This window comes from Bufo bufo, chromosome 2 (assembly GCF_905171765.1).
Source record: "Bufo bufo chromosome 2, aBufBuf1.1, whole genome shotgun sequence".
Taxonomy (NCBI): Eukaryota; Metazoa; Chordata; class Amphibia; order Anura; family Bufonidae; genus Bufo; species Bufo bufo.
The window spans coordinates 212914609-212935434 of NC_053390.1; the positions used below are offsets into that span (position 1 = coordinate 212914609).

The 20826-nt window shown below is 45.4% G+C and overlaps 1 protein-coding gene across 6 annotated transcripts in view; it reads right to left on the reverse strand.

Annotated features, from left to right (window-relative positions):
* The window catches only part of KDM2B (lysine demethylase 2B), a 237367-nt gene that overhangs the window by 77898 nt on the left and 138643 nt on the right, over window positions 1–20826 (reverse strand). For 5 of the 6 annotated variants that reach the window (XM_040416126.1, XM_040416124.1, XM_040416123.1 and 2 more), the window contains one exon: window positions 4811–4897. The exons of the other annotated variant lie outside the window; for it this stretch is intronic. In XM_040416126.1, the coding sequence (XP_040272060.1) occupies window positions 4811–4897 (87 nt within the window). The remainder of the gene's footprint in view (window positions 1–4810; window positions 4898–20826) is intronic. 6 annotated transcript variants of the gene reach the window in all.

A 20826-nucleotide genomic window follows, 5' to 3' on the forward strand; every position in this document is an offset into this window, starting at 1 on the left:
GAGGGCTTTCAAAACAACTGCCAACATGCCCAGGACTGGTCGCCCCAGCAAGTTCACCCCAAGAGCAGACCGCAAGATGCTAAAAGAGGTATCCAAAAACCCTAAAGTGTCATCTCGAGAACTACAGCAGGCTCTGGCTACTGTTGATGTAGAAGTACATGCCTCTACAATCAGAAAGAGACTGTACAAGTTTAACTTGCATGGGAGGTGTGCAAGGAGGAAACCTTTGCTTTCCAAGAGAAACATCGAGGCCAGACTGACATTTGCCAGCGATAAAGTTGACAAAGACCAGGACTTCTGGAATAATGTTCTTTGGACAGATGAGTCCAAAATTGAATTATTTGGACACAACAGCAGAGGACATGTTTGGCGTAAACCAAACAAAGCATTCCAAGAAAAGAACCTCATACCAACTGTGAAGCATGGAGGTGGAAGTGTCATGGTTTGGGGCTGCTTTGCTGCAGCAGGACCTGGTCAGCTCACCATCATAGAATCCACGATGAATTCTACTGTGTATCAGAAGGTGCTTGAAGAACATGTGAGACCATCAGTTAGAAAATTAAAGCTGAAGCGGAACTGGACCATGCAACATGACAATGACCCAAAACATACTAGTAAATCAACCAAAGATTGGCTGAAAAAGAAGAAATGGAGAGTCCTGGAATGGCCAAGTCAAAGTCCAGATTTGAATCCCATTGAGATGCTGTGGGGTGACTTGAAAAGGGCTGTACGTGCAAGAAACCCCTCAAACATCTCACAGCTAAAAAAGTTCTGCATTGAGGAGTGGGGTAAAATTTCCTCAGACCGATGTCGAAGACTGGTAGATGGCTACAAGAACCGTCTCACTGCAGTTATTTCAGCCAAAGGAGGTAACACTCGCTATTAGGGGCAAGGGTGTCCTATCTTTTTCCTCAGTTAGAATAGGCATTTTTGTAGAATGACATTTACAGAAGATCTTGAAAAGACTTTTCTTCAGTTTTCTTTGTTTAGTCGGATTACTTTAATCTCTCTGTATTGTTGAAACGGAGATGAAATAACCATTTATTAAAAATGTTACAAAAAACCACATGCTTTCAAAGGGTGTCCTAATTTTTTCACAAGACTGTATATGTCCCATATATAGGGTTCTGGGTCAGAATACCAGAGAGCCCACCTTCTTACGTTCTTAGGTTCAGACTGATGGCCCAGAGGGGTAACTTTCACACACATGCGGTATCAGCACGCCCCACTAAATTTCCCGCAAGCAGCAGAAATTATCCAGAGGGGCAGTCCATCCAGAGAAGACAGGGTCCAAACAACTGTCTACCAAAGAGGGTCTTTATGAGCCTTAATTCTTCATCTATGCTTTACACGTAGAGAAAGATTGTTCCACTCAGTTCTACTTTAAATACAATTTATGTTAACTTATTTAAAAAAAATATATTTTATTTTTATTATCTATGTCATTATCAGTTTTTGCACTGGTCATTAAGACCTCTTTCACACGACCGCATACGGCGCATCTGCAGTACACAGGACACCGGCCGTGTGCATTCCGCACTACGGATGCGGACCCATCACTTGAATGGGTCTGCAAATCCGGAGATGCGGAACGGAGCCACTACGGAGTGCTTCTGTGGGGTTCCATTCCGTTCCGCAAAAAGATAGAACTTGTATCTTTTTGTGGAACAGAGGGATCGCAGAACCCATTGAGTGAATGGTGTCGCAATCTGCATGCGGCTGGCCCACGGTCGTTGCCCGTGCATTGCAGACCGCAATTTGCGGTTGGCAGTGCACCCTACAGCCCCACGGGGACCCGATCGCTGACACGGGGGGGGGGGGGTTCACGGGACACATCCCCCCTCGCGCGCATTTAGCCAATGTGCCTGCTCAACGATTTGAGCAGGCAACGGGTTCCGATCACCGCCCGCCGAGCGGCGGTGATCGGGAATACACAGGGCGTACAGGTACGCCCTGTGTCCTAAAGAGGCTAAATGCACCTGTAGCTGTTCTCACACAGATCTGGCGTTTTGTGCGGATCAGTCATGACGGATCCGTCCCCACTGACTTACATTGTGTGCCAGGACGGATCCGTTTGGCTCAGTTTTATCAGACAGACACCAAACCAGAATGGAGTCGAAACGGAGAAAAACTGATGCATTCTGAGCGGATCCTTTTCCATTCAGAATGCATTAGAATGCAAACTGATCCGTTTTGGACCGCTTGTGAGAGCCCTGAATGGATCTCACAAACGGAAAGCCAAAACGAGAGTTTGAAAGTAGACTATGGTTATATGAACACTTACTTCATAAGATGTTACAGAAGATTAAGGCAGGGACACCCTGTAGAGCCATTTTATCACTGTGTCCTGCGTCACAATGTGATGCCACAACACAGCCAGGATAATTTCAATTTTGAGTTGTTCTGGCTACAACAGCGTGGTACAGAATTATATACTGCCGATTACGTGTATGTGCACAAAGGACTGAATGGCTGCCGATTAGCAGCGGTTTTACAGTGCCAGAAATGTGAATGAGATTTTAAATGGGTCATCCCATCTGCGCTCTTCACTAACCTTCCACCGCCACTGGTCACCTCTTCCTGTATCTGCCAGGGGCGGTACCATCACGCCTTATTGACAGTACAGAAAAGCCGCTCTCTGGTGATAAATTGTGCCGCTTGCTTGTACGAGCGTGAGTCCCAGAGCTGCTGTTACCAGTGTCCAATAGCAGCTTCGTCCGTGAGGGAGTTTTACAGGATCCTGAGCCCCTGGCCATGGTAAGAGAGGTTGATGAAAGCTACTGCTCATGCCAGACTGCTGTTCAATTAGTTTAAATGGAGCTGCAGTGAAGAGTTGGAGCAGGAGAGACTGCGCATGTGCAAATATGCATGCTCCCCTGTACCCGGCTGGCCAGCACACAAGGAAAAAGAGAGACACCACGCAGGAAGACAATTATGTGTAAAACACAGCTCAGGAAAAATAACAAATATGCAGGAAAGGAGGAGAAATTGATAATTACATGTATTGGGCAAGTTGAATGTTGTGGTACAAGGAATGCAATCAATGCTACTTCACAAGATAGGACAACCCCTTTAAATGGCATCTGTCAGCAGATTTGTACCTATGAAACTGGCTGACCGGCGCTGATGTGCGCTTGGCAGCTGAAGTCATCTGCGTTGGTCCCATGTTCATATGTGCCCGCATTGCTGGGAAAAAAAAGTTTTAATATATGCAAATGAGTCTCTAAGAGCAACGGGGGTGTAGCCATTACTCTAAGAAGGCTCTGCTCTTTCTGCAACTGCCGCACCTTCTGCACTTTTCCTGACTTAAAGAGAAGTCAGGGCCAGGCGTGATGACATTTTCACTGCCTGGCCCTGTCAAAGTACAGATGCAGCAGTTCCAGAGAGCGCAGAGTCTCTAGATGTAATTGCAAGGCCCCGTTGCTCCTAGAGGCTCATTTGCATATAATAAAAAAAAAATCTCAGCAATTCGGGCACATATCAACATGGGACCAACACAGATGCTTTCAGCTGCCAAGTGCACATATAACAGGTCAGCCAGCGTCATGGGTACAAATTTGCTGAAACAAGTGACATGCTGCAAAAAAACCCGCAGCACAAGTCTGTTTACACCGCAACTTTTCTCTGCAATCTATGGATTCGCTTGTACTATAAATGCTGCAGATATTACCCACAAAATTCTGTGAAATCCACTGTGAATCTGCGGCAAAGTCCACAACTATTTTTTTTTTACTAGCAACCAGAAGGGACCTGCAGCTCCTGGCAGTATCACAGCCTTAGATCAGCTATGTAATGCCCGAAATGTGTGATTTTTAGGTGTTTTTTGAGGCCATCGGGAAAACCAGATGTGTTTAAAAAAACAAACAAAAAAAAAAACGCATGCAGTTTTACAGCTGCGCTACCAGTGACTTCAACAGAATAAACCACCGACCAGACTGTGATTGTGGTATGATCTGTGGAACACCCAGCCTCAAACTGATTGGCATCGTGTAACAAACCATGCCCATTTGGCTGTCTCCGTTTCATATAGGCTGTGAATACAGCCACACCAAGTATGCTTCACTGCCACTTCATTCTAATGCCCCTCACCATGGTCGTATCAGAGAACTCTGGATCCATGTTCTAGTTTTGTAGGGTCCTAGCAATCCCAAATGTATTACTTATTTCATGTATTTTGTGGGAACGCCCTTAAAGAATGATATCAAATATAAATTAGGGAAGAAGAGTAGATGTGGTCTAAGAAGCCTCCATACAATTTTAGAATAGTTCTTAAAGAATCCATTCGCTCAGAGTCTTAACGAAGACTCCCTTCATTGTTATGGTCTGGTTTAACCCCTTTCCTACCATGCACATGTCAGCCACATACAGCTGATACTCTGCTGCAATGGTTGTGATCTGAGAACACCAGCTAAGGTGATAAAGGTGTTGCACTACTTGGGATGTGACATAATGTAGCTCTCACTGACCATTAAGGCCTCATGCACACGACTGTGTCCGTATTTTGGTCCACAAACCGCGGATCTGCAAAATAAGGATACCTTCCATGTGCACTCCACATTTTCTCATCCCCATGAATAGCAATTACTTCTCGACTGCAACACGGACCAAAATAAGATGTTCTGCAATTTGCAGAAAACCAACAAAAAACCTTAAAAAAAAAAACAACACATATGTGCGCATGGCTTCACAGGAATGAATGGGTCGTGTGCTATTTGCAAATGATGCGGCTAGTACACGGATAGTACACAGTTGTGGCAGGAGGCCTCCTAGAGCTAGAAACTATACTTCTACTGTTTTCTTTAACTCTTACCTTGGCTGGCTTCTTAGGCCAGGACACCACAGGTACCCCAGAAATGGCTAGATTTTGGTCATCATCTGCATGCTCCTTGAGCACAGTCTGAAACAGAAATAACTGTTAACCCCCAGTATCAAAATGGCTATTAACTATATGAAAGGTGTCAAAAGAGACAAATAGCTCAATCTATAAGGCATCTGATGTTCGGACGCCATCCAAACTGGCCTCTGCACAAAAATAGCAACGAAGGGTAAAGTGCTTGTAAATGCAGCTATTCCGAAAACTATTACACAGTACCACAACGACGGACAGAGGTGCACTCTACATTACAGAGCATCATGTAGAGACTGTATATGTGTTACAGCCACAACCATTGCAGACAGGTACATGAAGCCAACCACACAGCCATGTAAACCTCCATAGACAAGCATTGGTCATACCAGAGAGATCAAATGACCCATTCATTTCTATGGGGCTGTGCACACGAGCGGTGATTTTCACGCATCACTTGTGCTTTGCATGAAAATCGCAGCATGCTCCTCTTTGTGCGTTTTTCACGTAATGCAGGCCCCATAGAAATTAATGGGGTTGTGTGAAAATCACAAGCATCCGCAAGCAAGTGCGGATGCGGTGCGATTTTCACGCATGGTTGCTAGGAGACTATCGGGATGGAGACCCTATCGTTATTATTTTCCCTTATAACATGGTTATAAGGGAAAATAATAGCATTCTGAATACAGAATGCATAATACAATAGCGCTGGAGGGGTTAAAAAAAAAATGAAACTCACCTTAATCCACTTGATCGCGCAGCCAGCATCTCTTCTGTCTCCTCCTTTGCTGATTACTGGAAAAGGACCTGTGGTGACGTCACTCCGGTCATCACATGATCCATCACATGATCTTTTACCATGGTGATGGATCATGTGATGGACCATGTGATGACCTGAGTGACGTCACCACAGGTCCTTTTCCTGCAATCAGCAAAGCAGGAGACAGAAGAGATGCCGGCTGCGCGATCAAATGGATTAAGGCGAGTTAAATTTTTTATTTTTAACCCCTCCAGCCCTATTTTACTAAGCATTCTGTATTAACCACTTCCCGCAACTGTAACGCCGAAAGGCGTCATTGCGGCGGCTCCCCCAGGCTACGCTAACGCCAATAGGCGTCATCTCGCGTGAGCCGAGATTTCCTGTGAACGCGCGCACACAGGCGCGCGCGCTCACAGGAACGGAAGGTAAGAGAGTTGATCTCCAGCCTGCCAGCGGCGATCGTTCGCTGGCAGGCTGGAGATGTGTTTTTTTTAACCCCTAACAGGTATATTAGACGCTGTTTTGATAACAGCGTCTAATATACCTGCTACCTGGTCCTCTGGTGGTCCCCTTTGTTTGGATCGACCACCAGAGGACACAGGTAGCTCAGTAAAGTAGCACCAAGCACCACTACACTACACTACACCCCCCCCCGTCACTTATTAACCCCTTATTAGCCCCTGATCACCCCTGATCACCCCATATAGACTCCCTGATCACCCCCTGTCATTGATCACCCCCCTGTAAAGCTCCATTCAGACGTCCGCATGATTTTTACGGATCCACTGATAGATGGATCGGATCCGCAAAACGCATCCGGACGTCTGAATGAAGCCTTACAGGGGCGTGATCAATGACTGTGGTGATCACCCCATATAGACTCCCTGATCACCCCCCTGTCATTGATTACCCCCCTGTCATTGATTACCCCCCTGTAAAGCTCCATTCAGACGTCCGCATGATTTTTACGGATCCACTGATAGATGGATCGGATCCGCAAAACGCATCCGGACGTCTGAATGAAGCCTTACAGGGGCATGATCAATGACTGTGGTGATCACCCCATATAGACTCCCTGATCACCCCCCTGTAAAGCTCCATTCAGATGTCCGCATGATTTTTACGGATGCACTGATAGATGGATCGGATCCGCAAAACGCATCCGGACGTCTGAATGAAGCCTTACAGGGGCATGATCAATGATTGTGGTGATCACCCCATATAGACTCCCTGATCACCCCCCTGTCATTGATTACACCCCTGTCATTGATCACCCCCCTGTAAAGCTCCATTCAGATGTCCGCATGATTTTTACGGATGCACTGATAGATGGATCGGATCCGCAAAACGCATACAGACGTCTGAATGAAGCCTTACAGGGGCATGATCAATGACTGTGGTGATCACCCCCCTGTCATTGATTACCCCCCTGTAAAGCTCCATTCAGATGTCCGCATGATTTTTACGGATGCACTGATAGATGGATCGGATCCGCAAAACGCATCCGGACGTCTGAATGAAGCCTTACAGGGGCGTGATCAATGACTGTGGTTATCACCCCATATAGACTCCCTGATCACCCCCCTGTCATTGATTACACCCCTGTCATTGATCACCCCCCTGTAAAGCTCCATTCAGATGTCCGCATGATTTTTACGGATCCACTGATAGATGGATCGGATCCGCAAAACGCATCCGGACGTCTGAATGAAGCCTTACAGGGGCATGATCAATGACTGTGGTGATCACCCCATATAGACTCCCTGATCACCCCCCTGTCATTGATTACCCCCCTGTCATTGATTACCCCCCTGTAAAGCTCCATTCAGATGTCCGCATGATTTTTACGGATCCACTGATAGATGGATCGGATCCGCAAAACGCATCCGGACGTCTGAATGAAGCCTTACAGGGGCGTGATCAATGACTGTGGTGATCACCCCATATAGACTCCCTGATCACCCCCCTGTCATTGATTACCCCCCTGTCATTGATTACCCCCCTGTAAAGCTCCATTCAGATGTCCGCATGATTTTTACGGATCCACTGATAGATGGATCGGATCCGCAAAACGCATCCGGACGTCTGAATGAAGCCTTACAGGGGCGTGATCAATGACTGTGGTGATCACCCCATATAGACTCCCTGATCACCCCCCTGTCATTGATTACCCCCCTGTAAAGCTCCATTCAGATGTCCGCATGATTTTTACGGATGCACTGATAGATGGATCGGATCCGCAAAACGCATACGGACGTCTGAATGAAGCCTTACACGGGCGTGATCAATGACTGTGGTTATCACCCCATATTGACTCCCTGATCACCCCCCTGTCATTGATCACCCCCCTGTCATTGATCACCCCCCCTGTCATTGATCACCCCCCTGTCATTGATCACCCCCCTGTCATTGATCACCCCCCCTGTCATTGATCACCCCCCCTGTCATTGATCACCCCCCCTGTCATTGATCACCCCCCCTGTCATTGATCACCCCCCCTGTCATTGATCACCCCCCCTGTCATTGATCCCCCCCCTGTCATTGATTACCCCCCCTGTCATTGATCACCCCCCCTGTCATTGATCACCCCCCTGTCATTGATCACCCCTCTGTAAGGCTCCATTCAGACATTTTTTTGGCCCAAGTTAGCGGAATTATTATTTTTTTTTTCTTACAAAGTCTCATATTCCACTAACTTGTGTCAAAAAATGAAATCTCACATGAACTCAACATACCCCTCACGGAAACCAAATGCGTAAAATTTTTTAGACATTTATATTCCAGACTTCTTCTCACGCTTTAGGGCCCCTAGAATGCCAGGGCAGTATAAATACCCCACATGTGACCCCATTTCGGAAAGAAGACACCCCCAGGTATTCCGTGAGGGGCATATTGAGTCCATGAAAGATTGAAATTTTTGTCCCAAGTTAGCGGAAAGGGAGACTTTGTGAGAAAAAAATTAAAAATATCAATTTCCGCTAACTTGTGCCAAAAAAAAAAAATTTCTATGAACTCGCCATGCCCCTCATTGAATACCTTGGGGTGTCTTCTTTCCAAAATGGGGTCACATGTGGGGTATTTATACTGCCCTGGCATTCTAGGGGCCCCAAAGCGTGAGAAGAAGTCTGGTATCCAAATGTCTAAAAATGCCCTCCTAAAAGGAATTTGGGCACCTTTGCGCATCTAGGCTGCAATAAAGTGTCACACATCTGGTATCGCCGTACTCAGGAGAAGTTGGGGAATGTGTTTTGGGGTGTCATTTTACATATACCCATGCTGGGTGAGAGAAATATCTTGGTCAAATGCCAACTTTGTATAAAAAAATGGGAAAAGTTGTCTTTTGCCAAGATATTTCTCTCACCCAGCAAGGGTATATGTAAAATGACACCCCAAAACACATTCCCCAACTTCTCCTGAATACGGCGATACCACATGTGTGACACTTTTTTGCAGCCTAGGTGGGCAAAGGGGCCCACATTCCAAAGAGCACCTTTAGGATTTCACAGGTCATTTACCTACTTACCACACATTAGGGCCCCTGGAAAATGCCAGGGCAGTATAACTACCCCACAAGTGACCCCATTTTGGAAAGAAGACACCCCAAGGTATTCCGTGAGGGGCATGGCAAGTTCCTAGAATTTTTTATTTTTTGTCACAAGTTAGTGGAAAATGCAGATTTTTTTTTTTTTTTTTTTTTCATACAAAGTCTCATATTCCACTAACTTGTGACAAAAAATAAAAACTTCCATGAACTCACTATGCCCATCAGCGAATACCTTGGGGTCTCTTCTTTCCAAAATGGGGTCACTTGTGGGGTAGTTATACTGCCCTGGCATTCTAGGGGCCCAAATGTGTGGTAAGGAGTTTGAAATCAAATTCTGTAAAAAATGACCTGTGAAATCCGAAAGGTGCTCTTTGGAATATGGGCCCCTTTGCCCACCTAGGCTGCAAAAAAGTGTCACACATCTGGTATCCCCGTACTCAGGAGAAGGTGGGGAATGTGTTTTGGGGTGTCATTTTACATATACCCCTGCTGGGTGAGAGAAATATCTTGGCAAAAGACAACTTTTCCCATTTTTTTATACAAAGTTGGCATTTGACCAAGATATTTATCTCACCCAGCATGGGTATATGTAAAAAGACACCCCAAAACACATTCCTCAACTTCTCCTGAATACAGAGATACCAGATGTGTGACACTTTTTTGCAGCCTAGGTGGGCAAAGGGGCCCATATTCCAAAGAGCACCTTTCGGATTTCACAGGTCATTTTTTACAGAATTTGATTTCAAACTCCTTACCACACATTCGGGCCCCTAGAATGCCAGGGCAGTATAACTACCCCACAAGTGACCCCATTTTGGAAAGAAGAGACCCCAAGGTATTCGCTGATGGGCATAGTGAGTTCATGGAAGTTTTTATTTTTTGTCACAAGTTAGTGGAATATGAGACTTTGTATGAAAAAAAAAAAAAAAAAAAAAATCATCATTTTCCACTAACTTGTGACAAAAAATAAAAAATTCTAGGAACTTGCCATGCCCCTCACGGAATACCTTGGGGTGTCTTCTTTCCAAAATGGGGTCACTTGTGGGGTAGTTATACTGCCCTGGCATTCTAGGGGCCCAAATGTGTGGTAAGGAGTTTGAAATCAAATTCTGTAAAAAATGACGAGTGAAATCCGAAAGGTGCTCTTTGGAATATGGGCCCCTTTGCCCACCTAGGCTGCAAAAAAGTGTCACACATCTGGTATCTCCGTACTCAGGAGAAGGTGGGGAATGTGTTTTGGGGTGTCATTTTACATATACCCATGCTGGGTGAGAGAAATATCTTGGCAAAAGACAACTTTTCCCATTTTTTTATACAAAGTTGGCATTTGACCAAGATATTTATCTCACCCAGCATGGGTATATGTAAAATGACACCCCAAAACACATTCCTCAACTTCTCCTGAGTACGTAGATACCAGATGTGTGACACTTTTTTGCAGCCTAGGTGGGCAAAGGGGCCCATATTCCAAAGAGCACCTTTCGGATTTCACTGGTCATTTTTTACAGAATTTGATTTCAAACTCCTTACCACACATTTGGGCCCCTAGAATGCCAGGGCAGTATAACTACCCCACAAGTGACCCCATTTTGGAAAGAAGAGACCCCAAGGTATTTCGTGATGGGCATAATGAGTTCATGGAAGTTTTTATTTTTTGTCACAAGTTAGTGGAATATGAGACTTTGTAGGAAAAAAAATAAAATAAAAAAAAATCATCATTTTCCGCTAACTTGTGACAAAAAATAAAAAGTTCTATGAACTCACTATGCCCATCAGCGAATACCTTAGGGTGTGTACTTTCCGAAATGGGGTCATTTGTGGGGTGTTTGTACTGTCTGGGCATTGTAGAACCTCAGGAAACATGACAGGTGCTCAGAAAGTCAGAGCTGCTTCAAAAAGCGGAAATTCACATTTTTGTACCATAGTTTGTAAACGCTATAACTTTTACCCAAACCATTTTTTTTTTACCCAAACATTTTTTTTTTATCAAAGACATGTAGAACTATAAATTTAGAGCAAAATTTCTATATGGATCTCGTTTTTTTTGCAAAATTTTACAACTGAAAGTGAAAAATGTCATTTTTTTGCAAAAAAATCGTTAAATTTCGATTAATAACAAAAAAAGTAAAAATGTCAGCAGCAATGAAATACCACCAAATGAAAGCTCTATTAGTGAGAAGAAAAGGAGGTAAAATTCATTTGGGTGGTAAGTTGCATGACCGAGCAATAAACGGTGAAAGTAGTGTAGTGCCGATTTGTAAAAAAGGGCCTGGTCTTTAGGGGGGTATAAACCTGTGGTCCTTAAGTGGTTAAGAATGCTATTATTTTCCCTTATAACCATGTTATAAGAGAAAATAATACAATCTACAGAACACCGATCCCAAGCCCGAACTTCTGTGAAGAAGTTCGGGTTTGGGTACCAAACATGCGCGATTTTTCTCACGCGTGGAAAAATCGCGCATGTTCCCGCAACGCTGTGTGAAAGAGGCCTAAAGGGTCCACACGGCACGTGATTTGAAGCAGAAAAATCCTCCACTGATTTTGCCACAAATCGACCAACAAAATCTGCAGGAATTACATATGGATTTTAATGCATTCCAAAAAGAAGAAAGTGGTAGTGGACACTGTAGATTTACGATCGCACCACATTAAGCTGCAGATTTAGTTTTTTTTTTCTTTTGCAGCATGTGGATCAGATTTCTTAAAAATTCTGAGATTTCAGTCCTAAGACTAATTTCACATGGGTGAGTTTTCTATCCAGCTGCAATTCATGTAGTGAATGCATAGCATCCAGGCTGAATCCTGACCCATTCCTTTCAATAGGTCTGTGCACACATCTCTGCGTTAAAGAAAAATCGCAGCATGTTCTATATTGTTCATTTTTCACGCAGCTCTGGCTCTATAGAAGTGAATGGGTATGGTGTGAGAAACAGAAGCCATCTGCATGCAGTGTGTTTTTCACTGATGGTTGCTTGGAGATTTAGATTGTTATTCTTCAAGCGAGTGAAAACCATTTGCAATTTGGTTGGAAAAAAAAAGAAACGCAGATAAAACAGAGTGAAACTGCATCTAAAACTATCAGTTTTTCCCTGAGCAGACCCTGCCTCATTCCGTATCACTCATGTGAAAGAGGCCTAAGGGTACTGCAGCAGCGACTGTGCATGCGGCACCAGCCGGAAGTGTAGTGGTGCATGCACAGTTGCTGCTTCTGTAGCATAAGCTAAGTCTCTGCACCTGCGCCGCTACTTGGAGCAGGTGTGGTTGTCAGGGCTAGCCAAGATGTCCGACCAGGTCAATCAAGCGGCAGAGGGAGATTTGGTGTCACCACATCACTAGGGATGAGCAAACTTGAGTTTTTCAAGTTTGGGTATTTGCGCAATTCAGTTATGGATTCCATTATGATGGAATATACCATAGAAGCCTTTAAGAGGCATTCCGTCAAAATAGAAGTCAGTAGACAGCATAACGGATCCGTCTGGACTCCTGTCCTGCTTAACAGAAACCAGACGGATGCATTATGCTTTCCATTGACTTCTATTATGACGGAATGCAAAACAGAATGCCTCTTAAAGGCTTCCATGGTGCACTCTGTTATATTCCATGTTAACGGAATGCATAACGGAATTGCACAAATACCCAAACGCCGAAACTTGATGAGTCGCTCATCTCTAATCTGTTTAGGTATTGGTGAAATGATCCGTCTCTTGTTTCCTCTGCTACTCCGCAGAAAGACCCTAAAAAATTCTTAACATAAAATTCATATGGCAGGGAAAACTGAAAGGTGTTATGTCAACGCTGAAGCCAGTTATTGGCTGTAGCGGATTATGTGACCATGCCCATGCTGCGCTGGATGGCAACAGTGCAAGACCGAAACATGAAGACACCAGAGGACCAGTGTGGCGAGGAGCAGGAAAGTATGAATCTTCTAGTCGGAGAGGCAGGCTGCTGACACTGGAGAAAATCTCAGGGCAAACTCCTTTAAGTGCACAGAACCTATAAGTCCAATGACCATTATAATGTAAAGCCCGGACTACAGCATAATTGTATTGTAATGTAATGTAAGAAACCAGAAGACATTCATTCCATAGTCAACATACAGCTTGATCGTATACTCCGAGTACAAGAAAAGATACGTATACATTGAATATGCTATCTGATGAGGAGGTACGTCCTAATAACTGTGCTCTGAAATTCCTTCAAACCCAGATAGTGACATGTTTTTTTGGGGAATCTGTTTTTATTTTAGGATTGTAGATTTTTTAAATTCTATTTCTTGAATGTGATTATGGGGGCAGCCATGTTACTCGAGTTGTTCTTACAGCATTTAGAGATTTTTTTTACAGCATGAGCCACAGACACACTGGGCAGGAGCTGACTCATTGAGGCAGATTTCCTATTGAAAAATCAGGCAGTTTTTTCCCCGCACAATTCGCATAAAAAAAAACAAAAAAAAAAACTGGCATGCACCCTTTACATCATATTTACTAACTGTGGCTTCACAAAAAAGGGCTGTGACCTAAAGCAGCTCGGTGCACCAAAAATGCGCCCAAATTTTGGCACATTTTTGGAGTTAAACTACACCAACTTATAGGTGGCGTAAACTTAAACTAGACCGTTTTTTTATTTTTATTGGCACACAGACAAAATGCTGGTGCATGAACGGAATTCTAGTGTAAATCTAGCACAGCATTTACAATACTCCAAACTTACAACCACGTGACCCAGAATAGTACATTTCTCTAACATTAAGGGTCCATTCACACATCCGTTGTTTCTTTCCTGATCTGTTCCATTTTTTGCGGAACAGATCTGGACCCATTCATTTTCAATGGGTCCTGAAAAAAAAACGGACAGCTCAATGTCTGATTTTTTTTCAGGACCCATTGAAAATGAATGGGTCCAGATCTGTTCCGCAAAAAACTTCACAGATCAGGAAAGAAACAACGGACGTGTGAATAAGGCCTAAGAATGTGATTTGTACTTTTTGACAGTGCAAAGTACAACACGGTTAGTAAATCTGCCCCATTTACTTCAATGGAACAATTTTCTAGGCATGCTCTGTGTAGAGGTCAGGAGGGAGTAGATGATTTGAGATATCACCTATTGTAAATGGGGAATCTGGTGTATATATATATATATATATATATATATATTTATATATATATATATATATATATTAGGAAGGCGCAAGGGTCAGTCGTTGACGGAAGGTATGTGTCACCGAGGTTCCTTGCCTCAGTGAAGTAAGAGCCGGTATTTTCAGGTGTCAGCTAATGCAGATTGACACTTTGCTATTTTAGTATGGCTGTATAGCTGATCCGGGACGGCTCTTACTGGGAATAGCCAAAGTGATGGGTGGGTGACTACTCCCCAGTCCCCACGCTTCAGACCGGGTCTTGACTGGCCTATAAAAAAAACCCAGCCAGCACTGTCAGGCAGTGTGGATTACTCCTCTCTGACAGTGGAGCTTGGCCAGTCTCTGTGTTGGGACCTGGGAGTTTGGGCCTGGATTAAGGCCTGCTACCTTGTTGGTGTGAAAGCAGGTGGATTCGGCTTTGTCCAAGGACTTCTTCTTTGCCGCATGGTGAGAACAAACACCAGAATCACAAGGTGACCGTTTTCCTTGAAGCAGACTTTTTGTTTTGTTACTTACTTAGGCCTCATGCACACGACCGTTGTGTGCATCAGTGTCCGTTGTTCTGTTTTCCGTGATTTTCTGCGGACCCATTGACTTTCAATGGGTCCGTTGAAAACTCGGAAAATGCACCGTTTATCATCCGCGTCCGTGATTGCTGTCCGTCGAAAAAAATATGACCTGTTCTATTTTTTTGACGGACAACGTGAAAAGTCAAAGGCACACAAGATTGTCATCCGCGTCCGCAGGCTACTTTCGCACAGACGGATCCGCAGATCCGTCTGCATAAAAGCTTTTTCAAATCTGAGTTTTCACATCCGACAGTATATTCTAACACAGAGGCGTTCCCATAGTGATGGGGACGCTTCAAGTTAGAATATACTAAGAACTGTGGACATAACTGCCCCCTGCTGCCTGGCAGCACCCGATCTCTTACAGGGGGCTGTGATCCGCACAATTAACCCCTCAGGTGCCGCACCTGAGGGGTTAATTGTGCGTATCATAGCCCCCTGTAAGAGATCAGGTGCTGCCAGGCAGCAGGGGCCAGACCCCCCTCCCTCCCCAGTATTATATTCATTGGTGGCCAGTGCGGCCTCCCCTCTCCCCCCCCTAATAAAAAACACCCCCCCCCCATCATTGGTGGCAGTGGAGAGTTCCGATCGGAGTCCCAGTTTAATCGATGGGGCTCCGATCGGTTACCATGGCTGCCAAGACGCTACTGCAGTCCTGGCTGCCATGGTTACTTAGCAATTTTAGAAGCATTATACTTACCTGCGATGTCTGTGACCGGCCGGGCGCTCCTCCAATTGGTAAGTGACAGGTCTGTGATATAAGCAATGCGCCGCACAGACCTTTCACTTACCAGTAGGAGCGCCCAGCCGGACACAGACAGCGCAGGTAAGTATAATGCTTCTAAAATTGCTAAGTAACCATGGCAGCCAGGACTGCAGTAGCGTCTTGGCTGCCATGGTAACCGATCGGAGCCCCAGCGATTAAACTGGGACTCCGATCGGAACTCTCCGCTGCCACCAATGATGGGGGGGGGGGGGGGGGAAGGAGGCTGCACTGGCCACCAATGAATATAATACTGGGGAGGGAGGGAGGGGGGGCCGCACTGGCCACCAATGAATATAATACTGGGGAGGGAGGGTGGCCGCACTGGCCACCAATGAATATAATACTGGGGAGGGAGGGGGGGCCACACTGGCCACCAATGAATATAATACTGGGGAGGGAGGGTGGCCGCACTGGCCACCAATGAATATAATACTGGGGAGGGAAGGAGGGGGGCCGCACTGGCCACCAATGAATATAATACTGGGGAGGGAGGGGGGCCGCACTGGCCACCAATGAATATAATACTGGGGAGGGAGGGGGGTCTGGCCCCTGCTGCCTGGCAGCACCTGATCTCTTACAGGGGGCTATGATACGCACAATTAACCCCTCAGGTGCGGCACCTGAGGGGTTAATTGTGCGGATCACAGCCCTCTGTAAGAGATCGGGTGCTGCCAGGCAGCAGGGGGCAGTTTTGTCCACAGTTCTTAGTATAGTCTAACTTGAAGCGTCCCCATCACTATGGGAACGCCTCTGTGTTAGAATATACTGTCGGATCTGAGTTTCACGATCTAACTCAAATCCGATGGTATATTCTAACATAGAGGCGTTCCCATGGTGATGCTTCAAGTTAAAATATACCATCGGATTGGAGAAAACTCCGATGGTATATTAATAGGGACTCCTGATTTCACATTGAAAGCCAATGGGGGACGGATCCGTTTGCAATTGCACCATATTGTGTCAACGTCAAACGGATCCGTCCCCATTGACTTGCATTGTAAGTCAGGATGGATCCGATTGGCTCCGCACGGCCAGGCGGACACCAAAACAACTTTTTTTTTACTTTCCTTCATGTTCGTGGATCCTCCAAAAATCAAGGAAGACCCACGGAAGAAAAAACGGACACGGATCACGAAACCCGTTTTTGCGGACCGCAAAAAAAAAGCGGTCGTGTGCATGAGGCCTTAATGTGTGAATAAACACTAAACTGTTTAATTCAAAGACTTTGTTGTTGCCTCTATACAGTGTCCGCTAACCTGCCTACCAGAGCGAACCCCCACAATATATACAGTGAGGAACAGAAGTATTTGAACACCCTGCGATTTTGTAAGTTCTCCCACTTAGAGATCATGGAGGGGTCTGAAAATCACATTGTAGGTGCATTCCCACTCAGACAGAATAAAAAAAATTGGAAATCACATTGTATGATTTTTAAAGAATTTACTTGTCTTGCACTGCTGAACATAAGTATTTGAACACCTGAGAAAATCTGTGTTAATATTTGGTACAGAAGCCTTTGTTTGCAATTACAGAGGTCAAACGTTTCCTGTAGTTCTTGACCAGGTTTGCACACACTGCAACAGGGATTTTGGCCCATTCCTCCACACAGATCTCCTCTAGATCTGTCAGGTTTCGGGGCTGTCGCTGAGCAACACAGAGTTTCAGCTCCCTCCAAAGATTTTCTTTTGGATTTAGGTCTGGAGACTGGCTAGGCCAGAACCTTGATATGCTTCTTACAGAGCCACTCCTTAGTTATCCTGGCTGTGTGCTTCGGGTCGTTGTCATGTTGGAAGACCCAGCCACGACCCATCTTCAGTGCTCTGACTGAGGGAAGGATGTTGTTGCTCAAAATCTCACAATAAATGGCCCCTTTCATCCTCTCCTTAAAGGGAATCTGTCACTAGCAATTTACCATTTTTTTTTTTTCATGAATCCATGTTTAACAGAGTACCTTTTTTCCATCTGTCTGATTCTTTTGATTGTCAGTCTTGTCATTTCTTCAAAAACTCGATTCTTATGATATGTAAATGACGCTGTAAGGAGCCCAGAGGGGCGTTCTTCTTTCTCCACGGTGCCCAGGAACGCCCCTCTGAAGTGCCGTGCCCGGCAAAATTTGAAAACTAATAACGCCTCCAAGTTCATCTAAATCCCCTCCCAGAGGCGCGGCTAAGTTCTCAACACCCCCCCTCCTCAGCGCCGCGCTCTGCGGCAAACACCCTGATCCTCCTCTCGCCGGCATCCCAAATCCCGCGCAGGCGCAGTGCCGTCACTCATCTCATCATAGCGCAGGCAATCGCCGGCACTGCGCCTGCGCGGAATTTGGGATGCCGGCGAGAGGAGGATCGGGGTGTTTGCCACAGAGCGCGGCGCTGAGGAGGAGGGGGGGGGGGGGGGGGGGTGTTGAGAACTTAGCCGCGCCTCTGGGAGGGGATTTAGATGAACTTGGAGGCGTTATTAGTTTTCAAATTTTGCCGGGCACGGCACTTCAGAGGGGCGTTCCTGGGCACCGTGGAGAAAGAAGAACGCCCCTCTGGGCTCCTTACAGCGTCATTTACATATCATAAGGATCGAGTTTTTAAAGAAATGACAAGACTGACAATCAAAAGAATCAGACAGATGGAAAAAAGGTACTCTGTTAAACATGGATTCATGAAAAAAAAAATTGGGTAAATTGCTAGTGACAGATTCCCTTTAAGGCTACTTTCACACTTGCGTTCGGAGCGGATCCGTCTGGTGTCTGCACAGACGGGTCCGCTCCTATAATGCAAACGATGGTATCCGTTCAGAACGAATCCGTCTGCATTATATTTCACAAAAAAATCTAAGTGTGAAAGTTAGTCGGACGGATCCGTCCAGACTTTGCATTGAAAGTCAATGGGGGACGGATCCGTTTGAAAATTGCACCATATTGTGTCAGCTTCAAACAGATCCGTCCCCATTAACTTACATTGTAAGTCTAGACGGATCCGTTTGCCTCTGCACGACCAGGCGGACGCACGCCTGCTGAGCGGAACGGAGGCCAAGCGGAGCCAGACTGAGGCATTCTGAGCGGATCCGCATCCACTCAGAATGCATTGGGACTGGACGGATGCATTCGGGGCCGCTTGTGAGAGCCTTCAAACGGAGCTCACAAGCGGAACCCCGAACGCAAGTGTGAAAGTAGACTAATACAGTGCAGTCGTCCTGTCCTCTTCACAGAAAAGCAACCCCCAAAGCATGATGTTACCACCTCCATGCTTCAAAGTAGGGATGGTGTTCTTGGGATGCAACTCATCCTTCTTTTTCCTCCAAACACGACGAGTGAAGTTTAGACCAAAAGTTCTACTTTGGTCTTATCTGACCACATGACATTCTCCCATGCCTCCTCTGGATCATCCAGATGGTCATTGGCAAACTTCAGACGGGCCTGGACATGTGATGACTTGAGCAGGGGAACCTTCCGTGCAATGCATGATTTGAAACCATGACGGCGTAGTGTTCTACCGACAGTGACCTTTGAGACTGTGGTCCCAGCTCTCTTCATGTCATTGACCAGCTCCTCCCTTGTAGTTCTGGGCTGATTCCTCACCTTTGTTATCAGTGATACCACACGAGGTGAGATCTTGCAGAGTAGAGGTGGACTTTTTAAAGGCACAGTAACAGATCTTTGAGAGCCAGAATTCTTGCTGTTTCTCAGGTGTTCAAATAATCATGTTCAGCAGTGCAAGACAAATAAATTATATAAAAAAATAAATCATACAATGTGATTTCCTGATTTTTTATTTTTTTTATTCTCTCTCTCAGAGTGGGAATGCACCTACAATGTGAATTTCAGACCCCCTCCATGATTTCTAAGTGGGAGAGCTTACAAAATAGCAGGGTGTTCAAATACTTCTGATACTCACTGTGTATGTATATGTGTGTATATATCTACAGTGGCGGAAATAATTATTTGACCCCTCACTGATTTTGTAAGTTTGTCCAATGACAAAGAAATGAAAAGTCTCAGAACAGTATCATTTCAATGGTAGGTTTATTGTAACAGTGGCAGATAGCACATCAAAAGGAAAATCGAAAAAATAACTTTAAATAAAAGATAGCAACTGATTTGCATTTCATTGAGTGAAATAAGTATTTGAACCCCTACCAACCATTAAGAGTTCTGGCTCCCACAGAGTGGTTAGACACTTCTACTCAATTAGTCACCCTCATTAAGGACACCTGTCTTAACTAGTCACCTGTATAAAAGACACCTGTCCACAGAATCAATCAATCAAGCAGACTCCAAACTCTCCAACATGGGAAAGACCAAAGAGCTGTCCAAGGATGTCAGAGACAAAATTGTAGACCTGCACAAGGCTGGAATGGGCTACAAAACCATTAGCAAGAAGCTGGGAGAGAAGGTGACAACTGTTGGTGCGATTGTTCGAAAATGGAAGGAGCACAAAATGACCATCAATCGACCTCGCTCTGGGGCTCCACGCAAGATCTCACCTCGTGGGGTGTCAATGGTTCTGAGAAAGGTGAAAAAGCATCCTAGAACTACACGGGAGGAGTTAGTTAATGACCTCAAATTAGCAGGGACCACAGTCACCAAGAAAACCATTGGAAACACATTACACCGCAATGGATTAAAATCCTGCAGGGCTCGCAAGGTCCCCCTGCTCAGGAAGGCACATGTGCAGGCCCGTCTGAAGTTTGCCAATGAACACCTGAATGATTCAGAGAGTGACTGGGAGAAGGTGCTGTGGTCTGATGAGACCAAAATAGAGCTCTTTGGCATTAACTCAACTCGCTGTGTTTGGAGGAAGAAAAATGCTGCCTATGACCCCCAAAACACCGTCCCCACCGTCAAGCATGGGGGTGGAAACATTTTGCTTTGGGGGTGTTTTTCTGCTAAGGGCACAGGACAACTTATTCGCATAAACGGGAAAATGGACGGAGCCATGTATCGTGAAATCCTGAGCGACAACCTCCTTCCCTCTGCCAGGAAACTGAAAATGGGTCGTGGATGGGTGTTCCAGCACGACAATGACCCAAAACATACAGCAAAGGCAACAAAGGAGTGGCTCAAGAAGAAGCACATTAAGGTCATGGAGTGGCCTAGTCAGTCTCCGGACCTTAATCCAATCGAAAACCTATGGAGGGAGCTCAAGCTCAGAGTTGCACAGAGACAGCCTCGAAACCTTAGGGATTTAGAGATGATCTGCAAAGAGGAGTGGACC